This window comes from Lygodium microphyllum, chromosome 27 (genome assembly GCF_053477565.2).
Source record: "Lygodium microphyllum isolate KBCC chromosome 27, Lygodium_microphyllum_v1.1.10, whole genome shotgun sequence".
Classification (NCBI taxonomy): Eukaryota; Viridiplantae; Streptophyta; class Polypodiopsida; order Schizaeales; family Lygodiaceae; genus Lygodium; species Lygodium microphyllum.
The window spans coordinates 70644086-70658978 of record NC_141161.1 but is presented as its reverse complement, the minus strand read 5'-3'; the positions used below and the strand labels follow the sequence as shown (position 1 = coordinate 70658978).

Here is a 14893-nt window from a genome sequence, read left to right as displayed (position 1 = left end):
CTATAATAATTGCATATCTTTTTCTTAGCACCACCAGTCTTAGTGCTTAAAGAGTCCATAGAAGAAGCTACTTTGCCTTCACCTTTTGAGTTTAAGGCCTACCATGAGTTCCCTTTGTTTGGATGGCTGGCTGCAAATGCTTGATTTTCCATATGTATGTTAAAGCAATTCAGCCTTGATTGTTCTTCTTGCAAGAATAGTGATATCAATACATTGAATGTGTATACATTATTTGTTGAGCTAACACATGCTTTACAGTCGATTAGCATTTTTAAACAGTCCCAAAATCCACTTAATTATTGAAAACACAAATTTGGTTCGCGGTTTGAGATAGTTTCAGTGATTCCCCAAAACCCTAATTTTTTGGGGCACCCTTCAATATCTATAAATAGATAGGCTGCCCACCATTCAACCTTATTCTTTTGTGCAAGTTTCTCACTCTACCGTGTAGGTTTCAGCCATCAACCACCTACCATCTGCTGTCTAGCCATCACTGACTGCAACCCATCACTATCTAGCCCTAGGTGGCTTGTTTTCAGTCATCACCTTGCTGTTTGGAGGTTTTCATTTGTTGCTTCATCATAGCACTTGATCAGCTTGTATTTTCAGCATCTGGTGCCAAGCGACAGGTTGTTGCTATCTCTCCTACTAGGCGACAGTTGTAGTACCTGCGTTTTTGTTGTCGAGCAGGCCTTCTACAATGCAGTTGAGCACTTGAGTGCATTTACAGGGATTCTAAATCAGCTCAAAGATGCAAATTTGGACTTTAATGATAAGTTAAGGGCGATCTTTTTGATCGTGACACTACCTGACTCGTGGGAAACCTTGGTGGTTTCACTTAGCAATAACCCCAATCTCTCATATGATGGGGTGAGAGGTTCTATCTTGAATGAAGAAATTAGACGTATGTCTAGTGGAGAAGGCAACAACTCAGCTTATAATGTAAGAGGTAGGGTTGAAAAGAAAAATGCAAATGCAGGACATAAAAATAGGAACAGGAGCAAGAGCAAAGGAAAGGATAAGAGTGACATTACTTGTTATCACTGTGATCGGAAGGGCCACAAGAAACCTGATTGTAGGTATTACAAGAAGGAACAAGAGAGAAAGAAGAATGCAAGAGATAAAAAGAAGAAGGAAGAAAAGACAGATGCATCGGAGATAACCACAGGCAAAGAAAAGACCAATGTGGCCTCTAGTGTGGTCATAGAGGAGCTCTCAGATACAAAGGCTGATGTATTATGTGTAGTTGACTATGATGCCCATTGTATGTCACATGCAAGATATATAGATTATCAAGGCTGACGTGATTGATGCACTCTTGTCAGTTAATGATGGTGTCACTCAGACTTGGATTGTAGACTCTGATGCCTCTTTCCATGTGACTCCTTGCTTGGAGTGTTTTGCTATGTTGAGTGCAAGCAGTTATGGAAAGGTGTATCTTGGAAATAACCATGCTTGCAGCATTGATGGGATTGACATAGTACACTTGTCTTTAGACAATGGTCAAGAGCTTGTGCTAAAAGATGTCAGATATGTGCTTGGCATTAAAAAGAGTTTACTATCTATTGGTCGGCTTGACTTGCATGGCTACACCACACTGTTTGGTGGTGGTTTGTGGAAAGTGAAAAAGAGGTCCATGCTGATTGCAAAAGGAACCAAGAAGGGCACTTTGTATTGTTTGCACTGCAAAGCCTTAAATGGCAAGTTTCTTGCAGTTGCTGAAATTTGCAGCCACTTGGAGTTATGGCATAAGAGATTAGGCCATATGAGCCAAAAAGGACTTGATGTCCTTACCTCTCTGATGAGGGTTGATGAAAAAGGCTCTAAACTTGACTTTTGTAATGAGTGTCAGTTTGGGAAGCAAATAAAAAATTCATTTTACTCTGGTGTCTCTCGTAAGTTCAATGTCTTGGACTTAGTGCATTCTGATGTATGTAGTATGCCCGTGAAATCGTTGGGTGGTGCTGCATATTTTGTCTTCTTTATTGATGACTGTTCCAAGAAGATTTGGGTGTACTTGCTGAAAAAGAAAAGCGAAGTGTTTGTTGTTTTTAAAACTTTTCATGCATTTGTGACCACTCAGACAGGTAGAAAGCTGAAATACTTGAGAACTAATAATGGGGATGAGTTCACATCAATTGAATTCAAGTCCTTTTGTGACTTGCATGGTATTAAGAGGGAGCTTACAGCCCCTTACAGCCCTTCTTCAAACGGGGTGGTTGAAAGATATAATAGGACTTTATGTGAAAGAGTGCGGTGCATGATGTCCACTGCTAATCTCCGTGTGATTACCTCGGTCCAAGAAAATTATTCGCAGGTGTAATGTTGTGTTTAATGAGGCAAAATTGGTGAAAGGCACTTTAGCCTCTAATGAAGATTTGAAAAAGGTGAAATTTCAGAGTTTGCAGCCACCTATTACTTCAGAAAATGAGCCTCAAGGTGTTGTACCACAGGCTGAAATTGATGATCAGCCGGTTATTTTTGAGCCAGATGATGATGGATAGCAAATAGAAGCACAAGGATGTCATGGACAGCAAGATAGGCTTGCTAATTATGAAAATGCAGGTGTTGGAAATGAAAATGAAGATGTTGTACAGCATGAACAACATGCTGAAAATGGTTTACAGCACCCAATAAATGCTGAAAATAATATACCTCCAGATGTGGATCCAATTCCTAAAAATGTTGATCATTGGGTACGCACGTCTGCACGTGTAAGAAGGCAACCACATAGGTTTGACCCCTCCTTGCATTATGTGATGCTTACAGATGAGGGTGAGCCTCTTACATACAAAGATGCCAAGTCATGTGAATTCAGTAGTAAGTGGGAGCTGGCTATGCAGGAAGAGATTAAATCTCTATATGCAAATGATACTTGGGATCTCGTGTCCTTGCCCAAGGGAAGGAAGCTAGTTGCCAAAGGGTATGCACAAAGGGAAGGGATTGACTTCCAAGAGATCTTCTCACCTGTTGTAAAGATGACCACTTTACGTGTGTTTTTTGCTCTTACTGTTGTTTTGGATTTAGAGCTGTATCAAATGGATGTAAAAACAACTTCCTTGCATGGTGACATTGATGAGGAAATCTGCATGAAACATGCCGAGGGCTTTGTAGTTCCTGGAAAAGAGCAGATGGTGTGTAAGCTAAAACGCAGCACGTATGGGCTGAAGTAAGCACCATGGCAGTGGTACAAAAAGTTTGACACTTTTATGCTATCTCATGAGTTTACAGGCATCCATGTAGATCATTGCTTGTACATGAAAAAGGATACAGATGGCAGCCCCATCATACTTGTTTTGTATGTGGATGATATGTTGCTAGTTGGGAAAAGAAAGACTAGCTTGGATACTCTCAAAAATCAACTGAAATCAACTTTCTCCATGAAAGATTTGGGGAATGCAGAGCATATTTTGGGCATGAGGATTCGTAGAGATAGAATGTAGAAACTGCTGTTTTTATCTCAAGAAAAGTACATTGGAAAGGTACTGGACATATTTAACATGGCTGAAGCTAAGCCTTTTGGGGTACCCTTACCTCCTTATCTCAAGCTTAGCAAAGTCAACAGCCCAAAAGATGACGTGGAAGCAAATGCTATGAAGGGAGTTTCTTATGCATCAGCTTGTGGCTCTCTTATGCATGCTATGGTTGCTACTTGTTCAAACATTGCTCATGCAGTGGGAGTTGTTAGCAGGTTTATGTCAAATCCTGGCAAAGCACTTTGGGAGGCTGTCAAGTGTATTCTTCGATACCTTAGGGGTACACAAAGAAAAAGTATTTACTATGGGTAGGTTGCACTTAGTTTGTAGGGTTATTGTGATGTAGACATGGCAAGTGACTTGGACACTCGTAGGTCCACCAGCGTGTATGTCTTTACAGTTGCTGGTGGGGTTGTTTCTTGGTGTTCTAGGTTGCAGAACATTGTTGCACTGAGTACCATTGAGGTTGAATACATATCAGCTACTGAAGCTTCTAAGGAAGCTATATGGTTGAGCAGACTTGCAGATGATCTCGGCATGTCTATGGGTACTGCAGTTTTGGGATGTGATAGCTAGAGTGCTGTGTATCTGGCTAAAAATGCCATGTATCATTCACGCACAAAGCATATAGATGTGTGATATCACTTCATCGGATAGATTCAGGAAGATGGTCAAATCACATTGACCAAGATTAAAACACAAGATAACGCTATAGATGTTTTCACTTAAAGTCTAGGCAAAGCCCAGCACGAGCATTGCATTTGACTAGTGGGAGTTGGTTAGCTAGAGATTCATATCGGATCTTTAAGTAGGAGGTTGTTGGGATAAAGGCCCGGTAACCCCCGTGTATAGTACACGCACATTGTACATGTGAATGCACCCTTTACGTGCCCTAAGTATAAATACATTTTATTCTTTGTGTACCAACAATGTGTGTTGGTACACTCTTATCGATTTCGTACTTTCACTCTGCTCACTGACTCTTGAGCCGTCACACTCTCTCGCTCACGATTGCTCAACCTCCATCTCTCTCAGCTGTGCCCCTCTTGGTCCAACAATTGCTATGGCTGCACATTTCAGTTGGCATGTACATCAATTGGATATAAAGATAATATTTTTTAATGGAGATTTGGAAGAGGATGTGTATGTTGCACAACCTCTAGGCTTTGTTGTGCAAGGCCAAGAGCACAAGGTTTGCAAGCTGAATAAAGCCTTCTATAGCTTAAAACAGACTTTTGTGCTTGATAAATGCATTTTGACTGCACAAGGGTTCCAAAACAGCTTGATTGAACCCGTCATCTAGGTCACCCGGGGAGGGGGGGGATTTTGATAATCATAATTCTTTATGCAGGTGATATGCTGCACACTAGACCAAATGAGAAAAAAATTGCAGATTTCAAGGCTGAATTTCAGTCTACTTTTGATATGTTAGATATAGGGCTGCTGTTAAGCACATTTTTCAATATTTCCAAGGAACAAAGTCATATGTTTTGCTATTTCCCAAGGGGGGAGACTTGCAAATGTGATCTTACAGTGATTTGGATTGGGTTCGTGATAATGATATAAGGCAATCTACTTATGGATATTGTTTCTTTTTAGGCCAGTCATGCATTTCTTAACTAAGCAAGAAACAACCTGCTATGGCTACCTCATCTTGTGAAGCTGAGTACAGGGCAACTTTCATAATGTTTTTGGTTAGGCTATGTATTGGCTGTGATCTTCATGTTTATTTGGAGGAAACCACTCCCTTTTTTTCTAATAGTTAAGAGTGCTATTATAGTAGCACTGTTTCCAATGTTTCAAGCTTGTACAAAATACATTGAGATACATTATCACTATGTCAAAGAGAGATCACATGCAAGGAAGATCAGCATATTCTACATTCCCACGTAGGAGAATATTGCAGACATTTCCATACATCATCACATTAACACTGCAAGGGGGTGTTAGAATTGCTCAATTCTATGGGCAGTGCCCAATGTTTTATTGTGTGGTATGGGCACAACTAAGTTTGTAAGTTGTGTCACTACTTTTAGAGTTAGTTTAACTCTACTCAAATTAGGGATAGGTCCATCTTACTTTAGACCTACTATACTTTCACAAATTCCAAAATTGGCCGCTGGTGTAGACCTCTGAATCTGCAAAACTCAACAGCTGGTGCACATGCGACAAGCAAGAGATGGTCATGAACAGTAGGGCAGCCTGAAAACTCATGAAACATCGAAGTGGGAGTGCTCAGGATGAAATCGCCAGCTGTAGACAGCTTCTAGAGTAGGTCGTGACAGGTGGATAGCTCTTGGATGTGTGGAAGCAGCAGCTAATGAAGGTCCTCCATTGTCTAGCAATGTCCTTTAGAAGGGGTGTAGGCAACAGTGTGAGGGATGGAATTGGTTGCTTATGGCTGAGAGTGATAACGATCAGGACGAGGACGAACAAACGCAAGACTCTCTCCTATTTATAGCAGATTGGAGGTGCATTTGTCCTACTGTCAAAAGTAAACCCCATTTCGGGCTGCTTTAAGGAGACCAAAGTAGGGATTTTGCTCCTTAATTATGGCCGTGTGCGAACTCGAATATTAGTGGCTCAATAGCCTATTGCTGTGGCGATCACGTTGCTACACATTGTATTAACGTTTACATTACCCTGAGCTATTAGCATTGAAGACCAATACTCAAAACTATACTACTTATCCTGGGTGGTGGCAGAACTGTACTGTCTGGGATTCACACATTGTATGCTCTCATGAAAGATTGCTCAGGTAGAGTAGTTGACAATTGATTTGCACTTAACCACAGGAGTTGGTATTTTACAGGGCCAATCCTAAAGTCTGTTTCATTTGTAATCTTCAATCTATGAGACTACATGCTCACACAAATTAAACCAGTGAAGTTGGTGCTTTATATGTCCAAACCTCTATTTTTGTTTCATTTGTGATCTTGAATTGACAAGGGGGCATGTTAATACCAAGATTACATGTTCATAGTGACTCCGAAATCTTCTGAAATTTTGCTGGACTCCTGAGTTTTAGTTTGTGCAAGGGGAAGAAGTTGTGCGTTGGCATGTATGTGTGATATTGCAGTCAGTCAAATGGGTTACTTGGAAAAGCACATTGACTCCTAACCTTAGCTAGGTATTTGCCGGAAGGATTGCTCTTTGATCTTGGAAACCCTTGTCACAGGCTATGCCAGGAATTCCAAAGTATTCTCCTTTAAGACAAGGTCTAAAGATGAAAAATTCTGCTGTTGCGGCCTGCCTCACATTGTTTGTGGCAGGTGTATATGTATACACAGTGAAGGCTGTTGGTGGATCAGATGAAATGGAAGCAGCTATAGAACAATTTGAGAAGGAAAAAGCTCTCAAGGAACTGCAGAAAGATTCACCTGCAACATAAGCTGAAGTGAATTTCACTCAGTATCATTTGAAAGCTCTAAATAGCTGAAAAGGAAACAATTTGTGAATTTTGGGTTTTGCAGATTCCTTGTCTAATGTCTGAAATCTAAGTCATGACCATTTGCTGTTTAGAATATCTTGCTTTTACTTTGGTCATTGAGTTTATTAGCATTGCCACCATTGGAGAGACAACAAAGATTTTACATGAACTACAGTTCGTTCTGTAAGCTCTGCAGGGTGAGCTTGTGAACAGGTCCATAATCATATCTACAAGCATGTAATGAAGGATATTGATGGAAGTTGATGCTGAACGTTTTTGTCTTAAGGGTACTTATGGTGTGTATAATTTTTTGGGTTTCCAAAGGCAGACACCATTTTGATCTCTAGTAGTGGGTCCTTCAGGAAGAAGTCTGGAAATGAGAAGGATTACAATGAATAAATGCTTGTGCAGTCATGATGGCAATAGGAAAGCGCACGTGCTCGCACACACGTGGACATGGTTGGGTGGGTGATATATGAGGCCAGTATTTAAATAAAAAAAAGTTTGGTAGATACTAGATTGATGGTTGGAGACCTAACCTTATGAACTAAGGGTAGAGCATCCCAAGGGATAAGAGGCCATAGAGCCGCCCCATTCTGGGTTTTGAACTAAAGACCTTTGGCAACTCACACCGCTTAGCCAATTAGGTTGCCACTCATTAGCATGAAGCTCTTACAAGAGTTGTCTTTTTTTCAATTTTCAATTATCACCCCTCGTTTTGTGTGCCTTAGACATATTTTGAGCTTGGATTGAACAATTTTTGTTTTCTAAATAAAATGTTTTCTCAATTCTTGTAGCAATATATAAGTCATCATGTATGTCAAGTTTGAGCAACGTATAAGTCTTTGTATTACTTTTTCATATGACACATGGACTTGTGTGTGCACATAGGCATGGACATGTGGGCGCACAAAGTACTTGTCCTTGCTTGTATCACATACCCTTCTTGCCACTCTCTTACACACACACACACACACACACACACATGTAGGCGTGTGCATGCACATGAGCATTTCCTTCTTGGCTAACACACACACACACACGCGCGCGCGCATATGTAGGCGTGTGCATGCATATGAGCATGTCCTTCTTGGCTCACTCGCACACACGCACACACACACACACACACACACACACATGTAGGCGTGTGCATGCACATGAGCATTTCCTTCTTGGCTAACACACACACACACACACACACACACGCGCGCGCGCGCGTGCATATGTAGGCGTGTGCATGCATATGAGCATTTCCTTCTTGGCTCACACACACACACACACACACACACACACACACACACACACACACACACACACACACACACACACACAGTTCTTTAGTTCTAGAAAGCATGTATGCACAAAAACATAGTTATTACATAGGCATGCATGTGCATGTGCATGCATGTATGTGCACGTATATGCACCCATGCCTATATTACTAGGTATATTTTAGGTATCCGCATGTCTAAATATTACTAGGATAGATGAGAGGTGGACATGTAGCTTATGAATGATGAAAGGGGAAAATAATCATCTTTAGTACCTTGAAGACTTAAGGTTGGGTCTTTCATCAATCAAGATTATAGTATGATTACTTAATGTAATGTTTTGTCTTGAATGTTGATGTGAAGGTCTTTATACATTATGGGCAATGATCTCCAAGGGATTGTGTTTTCGTGATCTCCAAGGGATTGTGATGTCACTAACGCTTACATAGTTAGGTTTTTTGACTTCCAATTTCTTTTGGTGCTATGGGATATAAACTTTGACTTTGGGAGGTAAGCCATACAACTACAATAGCATAGTATATTAGTTCATGCATATCTCTTTCTTTCTAATTTAAGAGAGTCATCCACTTGCTTTCAATATACACTAAAAATATAAGTTTTTAATTCCTTACACTTTGATATTATGAGCTACATCAATTGATTGCTCTTTAAGATGTAAAGAGGAGGTGAAGCATGTTTCGTTGATCGATGATGGTGTTTATTAGATTACCTTGTAATACATAGGTTTCTCTCTTTGTAGTGTGCCTTTAGCGATAGGTACTTCTCTTATTCATATTATGGTTTGAAAATAATAAAAAAGGATTGATTCTTTTATGGAATAGTATTGCTATTGTATTTTGAGTAGGTTTTCAAATAAGCATGTTCATCAAGACTCAGTTTCTTTCAAAAATTTGATGAAAGGCTAGACACTTAAGTCCCTTCCTAAACTTTTATGTAGAGGATTATTAATATGGGAGATGCTAATAAAAAGGATGTGACAAATTTTTGTGCTAAGGTTGGCTTTAAGAACTTAATTTAAGTTCTTTGAGTGTAATAGTTAATATTTATCTATACTAATCACATAATTTATATAAGTAGATTTACATATTTCCCTTAGGCTATGATTTTCTAATGTCTTTGTAGGTGTGACTATGATGAAAATTGGGTCCAATAATGTCACTCACAATATGCATCAATACGGATGATACCTTGTATTTTGTTATAGATGCATGTAATAATTAGATTCTTCACTTTCTAAGGCTTAGCAAGACTATTCCAATGGACTATGATTGATAGAATTAAATTTTTAAAATATAATTATGTTTGTTTCAATGACAATTTGATTTCTATAGTCTCAAAGAAAACATTATAAAGTTCATGTATGCAAATAGCTAAGTTTTGTTGGAGTTTACAATCTTTTACTATTTTTTGTTCAAATTTGTAAGGCAATCTCATTGTATACTTCTATCATCTCAATAGATTTGTTTAAATAGTTGTTAGATTTATGATAATTTATTAAGTTTTCAATAGTCTTATATGATTTAATTTTTGAGAGGAAATTTTAATCACACACACACACACACACACACACACACACACACACCCCCACACCCTTGTGTACATATGCATACATGCGTGCACATTCGAGAGAGAAATCATAAACATGTGAGTCGTGCCATTGTCCTTGAAAATTATTATGAATAGAAGTGAAATATACATTATATTGCATGTGAGGGCTCCTATGCAAGTATATGAAAACTTTGCTATACGTGTAAATTTTAAGAAAATTAAGGCAATCCTTCCACGCCAAGAAACAAACAAAAAACTAGGGGAAAAGCATGCAAAATCTTTGCACATGCTTGCATCATTGATCTTAATATCATAACAGAACTTAGAAGCTCTCTCATGAATGAACAAGGTAATCATCTTTTGCCATAGCTTTCATTGCACAAAAGGAAAGAGGAAAGGAAAAAGAGGGAACGACAACTTTTTGAGAGAGAGAGAGAGAGAGAGAGAGAGAGATTTGCACCATACAATAGAGTGTGTTTGCCTTGTAAGAAAGGGGAGAGAAGAGGCATAAAAATCCCTTGTGCACTCCATCCCACCTTTTCTTCAAAAGACATCAACACCCTTCAATATTTTGTTATTTCTTTGAATTTTTAATACGTTGGAATTTTTAAAGGCTTTGCTATTTAAGTTTGAGGTCTTTCGAGTTTTTTACACATGCACTTAAATACACTTTTATGCACAATATTTATTTTGATGGACATGGCCCTCATATAAGGGTATATTTTAGTAATTTTGCAATAATGCAAATATTATTCTCCCCATAAAAAATGGAAATGTGGTATATTCATGGGCAATTTTGTGCATTGTTTTTGTGCTTTTTTGGGTGTCATCATTTTCTTCCACACTAAAACATGAAGCGTCCTTGCTAACCAAGTCTAAGAAGAATCACTATCTAACATAGAAAACTTCCAAAGTTGGTCGTGAAAAAGTGATTGATGATGGTGATGAGGCCTAGCCATGGTAGGATATAGGGAACTCCAGAACCATGACCACTAGAGTAAGGAAACTCTTGTCTCAATCACACTTTCACACTGAAAAACTTACACACTCTTCAAAAGATAGAGTTCAGTCTCACAAGAACAACTCGTCTATTCCACTAGAGGAAGAAAGATGACTTTGTTGTGTAGCTCAAAGGGCACTTCATCAAGATGAAGCTTTCACTTACTTGTGTAGGGGGAAAGAGGAGAGCATAGGGATACGCCCTTGTAAACATCTTTTGTTTTAATGGATATAATTTTGATATGAATTTTTTTTTCAAGAGCTTAGCTATGTTAGGGTTGTTAAATAAATTAGGTCATGCGATTTTAAATCAAATGTTTATAGGATTAGAAGGAGGGTATCACATGAGGAAGGGAAGGTGTGTGCCTCTTGGAGGAAAGGAGGATCTAGGTGGCAAGGATGCAAATGTAGAAAAGAGAGAGAGGTTTCCATAAAGAAGGAAAAAACATGTTTTATGATGGAGGCAATATAATGTGGTAGTGGTAAGGTAGAGGGGCGGGAATGGGACATGGAGGTACTACCAAGGGATTGAAAGGGCATGAGAGGAAAATGATGTGGTTTGAGATTCATTAGGGAGGTGAATGGGAGTAGGACTAGATTAACAAAAAAATTGTTGCAAATTAATTATCTTGTTATTATTTCTAAAAAAATAGAATTCAATGGTTAGGGGATGGGATGTTTCATTAGGGATAAAGCAAAAAAGACACAAATGCGTTGAGGTCAAGTTTTGATTATGCTCCTCTTTATTTGATGGAAACGAGCCAGGGTTGGTGGTTGCATCAAACATCTCTCTCTCTCTCTCTCTCTCTCTCTCTCTCTCTCTCTCTCTCTCTCTCTCTCTCTCTCTCTCGTTTCATCCTAGTGAAGAAGTCATGCAAGATTTCTCACCATGCCACTCTGGTGCTACTACTTGCACAAGTAGTTCCATAATTTTTGACTTTTGCGATTGGTGTGGTGTAATTTGATTGTTATGCTGCTTCATTTTTCCCATCATCAACCATTCTCTCCCTTAGATGAGTAGTGATGAGTAGGTGCCTAAAGCCCTAGAATAAGGGAACTCTTCTATTTAATTATGTCTTTTCTTTCTTTTGCTTGTGTTTTCTTTGTCTCCTTGGATACTCCTAACACTCCTTTCCCTATTCCTCACAATCTGAGTGGATGTCATTTTTACTTCACATGAAGCCTCTCGTTGCTTCTTCTTCTTTGTCTTCTTCAATCATCCTCTTCTTCTTCTTTGTTGTTATGGTTGCACTGTTTGTGTGTTTTTTCTATCAAAAATTGCATCAACCCCTTGGCCCCTCTTTGATTGCAGCCTCATCATGAAATATAAAATGCATAATCTTTCTTTGCCTACACAATGGGCACCACTTGCTTTTGTGGCACCATGTCTCATGTCACTATATACTTTGTGGGCATCTTAGCCATGCATGGATATGGCCTACTACTCCTTACGCTCCCCATCTAACACTAGTGTTGTTTGCTTTAATGCCTTCAAACTTGTCAAAGTCCCCATTAATTTGTCTTTTGTCTATAGTGGCAGGTTCATCAACTTCTTCATTTTGATTCTTCCATTATGTGCTTCTTCTTCTTCTTCTTCTTTTCTTAATGATTCTAAACTAGAGTTCTCTTTTTGATGATGAAGAGGGACCTTAGTATTTTTGCAACACGTTTTTGAAAACGTGTTCAGGAGGTTTATTGGTATCTGTGGAGGAAAATGGAGAAGAGTATGATGGTTTCAGTGTTGACGCAAGAGGAGCGTTCCTATCTTCTTCTAATTATTCTTTGTATCTCTCGACTGAAATCATAGCCATGGTGGCTTCCACTCTTTATTCCTTTTCCTTGTTTGTCTTTCACTACAATTTTGAGCCAAAATTAGAGCTCACGGCATAAATCATGGCATCAAAGAGAAAATAATATGTGTGGCAAGTCATATATTCCATTATTCTAGATGAAGCTTGGTAATATTAAAACTCCAGTCTAGTAAATGAACAATGGGCTAGTAAAGTGTCATCTTAGCCAATGTTTCCTCTTATCCTGTTAAATTTTTTGGATCTTTGACCATTGCTACAACAGAGAGACTAGAGGCTAGAGGCTAGAAATGGCTTGATGATAAGGAGGGAGAGAGAGGGTTGCAATGCAAGAGAATGAACCCCATCCTCCTATTTTAGTACACCAATTCAGGAGAATCCATGATCCAAGTTCCAAATATCAAGTTTGATCCATAGATGGTGACAAGTTGTCAATGGTAACTCTCATTGCTCCAATGCTCAATTTACCTCTCAAGGCTTGAGTCTTGAGTCTCAGCCTACACATGTGTACCTCAACCCTATGAAACACGACTATCATGAAAACCAAGAAAACAAAATCCAAGAAAATCACAATACATTCTGATAAGAGGTGGCCATTGGCGAGTGGCCCATAGGCACTAGGCACTATCCCTTGCCCAATCTTGGGGACCTGCAACTTGTGGACAATGGGGAATGGCCCATGGGTGTTCCTCAAGCTACTATTAAGTTACTAACTTGTATTATATCACATTTGACTTGCCATTTTTAACTACCTATCAACATGGCACTCATGTGAAATACATGCACTTCAAAGGTGATGGATATGTTAGTAAAGTAAAAGGAAAAGATATGCTATGGACCTAAAAATGTGCATGATGGCCTTCAAAAAGTAGGCTCGGGTGGATTCCCTTGAATTGGTGTACCAAAATAGGATGACAGAGGTCATTCTCTTATGTTGTAGCCCTCTCTCTCCCTCCTTGTCATTAGGCCATTTCTAGCCTCTAGCCTTTGCTGTAGCAATGATACGATCCAATAAAATTAAGAGGATAGGAAAAAACAGTGGCTAAGACCATACATTATAGGCCAATTGTCCAATTACTAGCCTACAATTTTAATATTACCAAGCTTCATCCAGAATAATGGAAGACATGAGTTGCCACACATTATTTTCAATTTAATGCCATGATTTGTGGAATGAACTTTGATTTTCACTCACAATTGTAGCAAAAGACAAAGAAGGTTTCAGGACCTAAAATGGGCTCGACACTAGCTCTCTAGTACTAGCCGGACCTCTAAGACACACAAGACACCCCACATGGCCTCGTGGCTAGGAGCGTCTAAGGGACACGCTATACTAAACTCTTATATCGATTTTGCATTTGTAATAGGGCACAGTCAAACGTTTGCCTTCCCCTGCTCCTTAGAGGGAGATCCCATACACATTGGTATAATATACCATGTATCACATACACAGGAGGCAACCTCTCGGTTAAAACACATTGGCCTCCTCACTGCAGCTCTGCTACATGTTCGGGATTGGCCCCTTGATGTGCTGCTCCAACATAAAGAACAAACGTACAAGCTCCACTCTTTGATTTATCAAACGATCTAGGAGTTCATATTTCCTCACTGAACTTACCCCAAGGAACCTTTTGTCTAACCTACAGCTAGGGCTTCCTCACACTCTCAGCGTTGGTCAATGTTTGACATACAGGTGCTGTGCATCCACAGGATTCAATACCATGCTATACTTAATGCAAATGTGGATTCCTATTGTGCACAAACATTTTATTCTTAGAAAAATCAACAAAGTGGAGTGTAAAATTAGCCCTTCAATGATTTTCAATCTATACGTTGTTGCTGTGTTGCTAGAGATTAGCACCAAACTTAATCGTGCTACTAGTCTTTTTAACTTAAGTAATCAATCGTCCTATATGATGTGCACAAACAAAATATCAGACTTTGCATCATTTATAGCACTTAAATTCTTTCACAACTCCTCTTTTCCCCCTATCATTTATGTGTTGTTGCATCATTGCATAGGTGTAGAGGGTTTTATTTTTTTAAATCATTTTCGATGTATAAAGTAATAAAAATGCACTTAAACATACAAACAAGGATGAGATGAGACTATAACTCATGTCTCAACCTTGATAAACATCCACAAACATTAATAATATATTTTCTTAATTTTTAAAGCACAAAAATCCATTTTTATCTATTTTTTGTTTATTTATTTATTCATAAAAATAGGGTATTTTTGACCTATGATTATTGACTAATTATGCCAGATGAATTTTATTAGAATTTTATTCCATATGAATCTCTTTTCCTCACCTGAAACCAACAAAATCTTTATTT

The 14893-nt window shown here is 38.8% G+C and overlaps 1 protein-coding gene across 2 annotated transcripts in view; it reads left to right on the top strand.

The window, feature by feature from the left end:
• The window catches only part of LOC148012445 (uncharacterized), a 40165-nt gene extending 30695 nt beyond the window's left edge, over positions 1-9470 (top strand). Inside the window, exon 3 of one of the 2 annotated variants that reach the window (XR_015689015.1) lies at positions 9321-9470. Coding sequence is in view for 1 of the 2 variants with exons in the window: in XM_087668756.1 (XP_087524882.1) it covers positions 6658-6867 (210 nt within the window). In the remaining variant the exon portion in view is untranslated. Of the gene's footprint in view, positions 1-6654; positions 7192-9320 lie in introns of those variants that run through there. The other variant, XM_087668756.1, reaches the window with a different exon arrangement.
• Positions 9471-14893: the final 5423 nt, after the last annotated feature.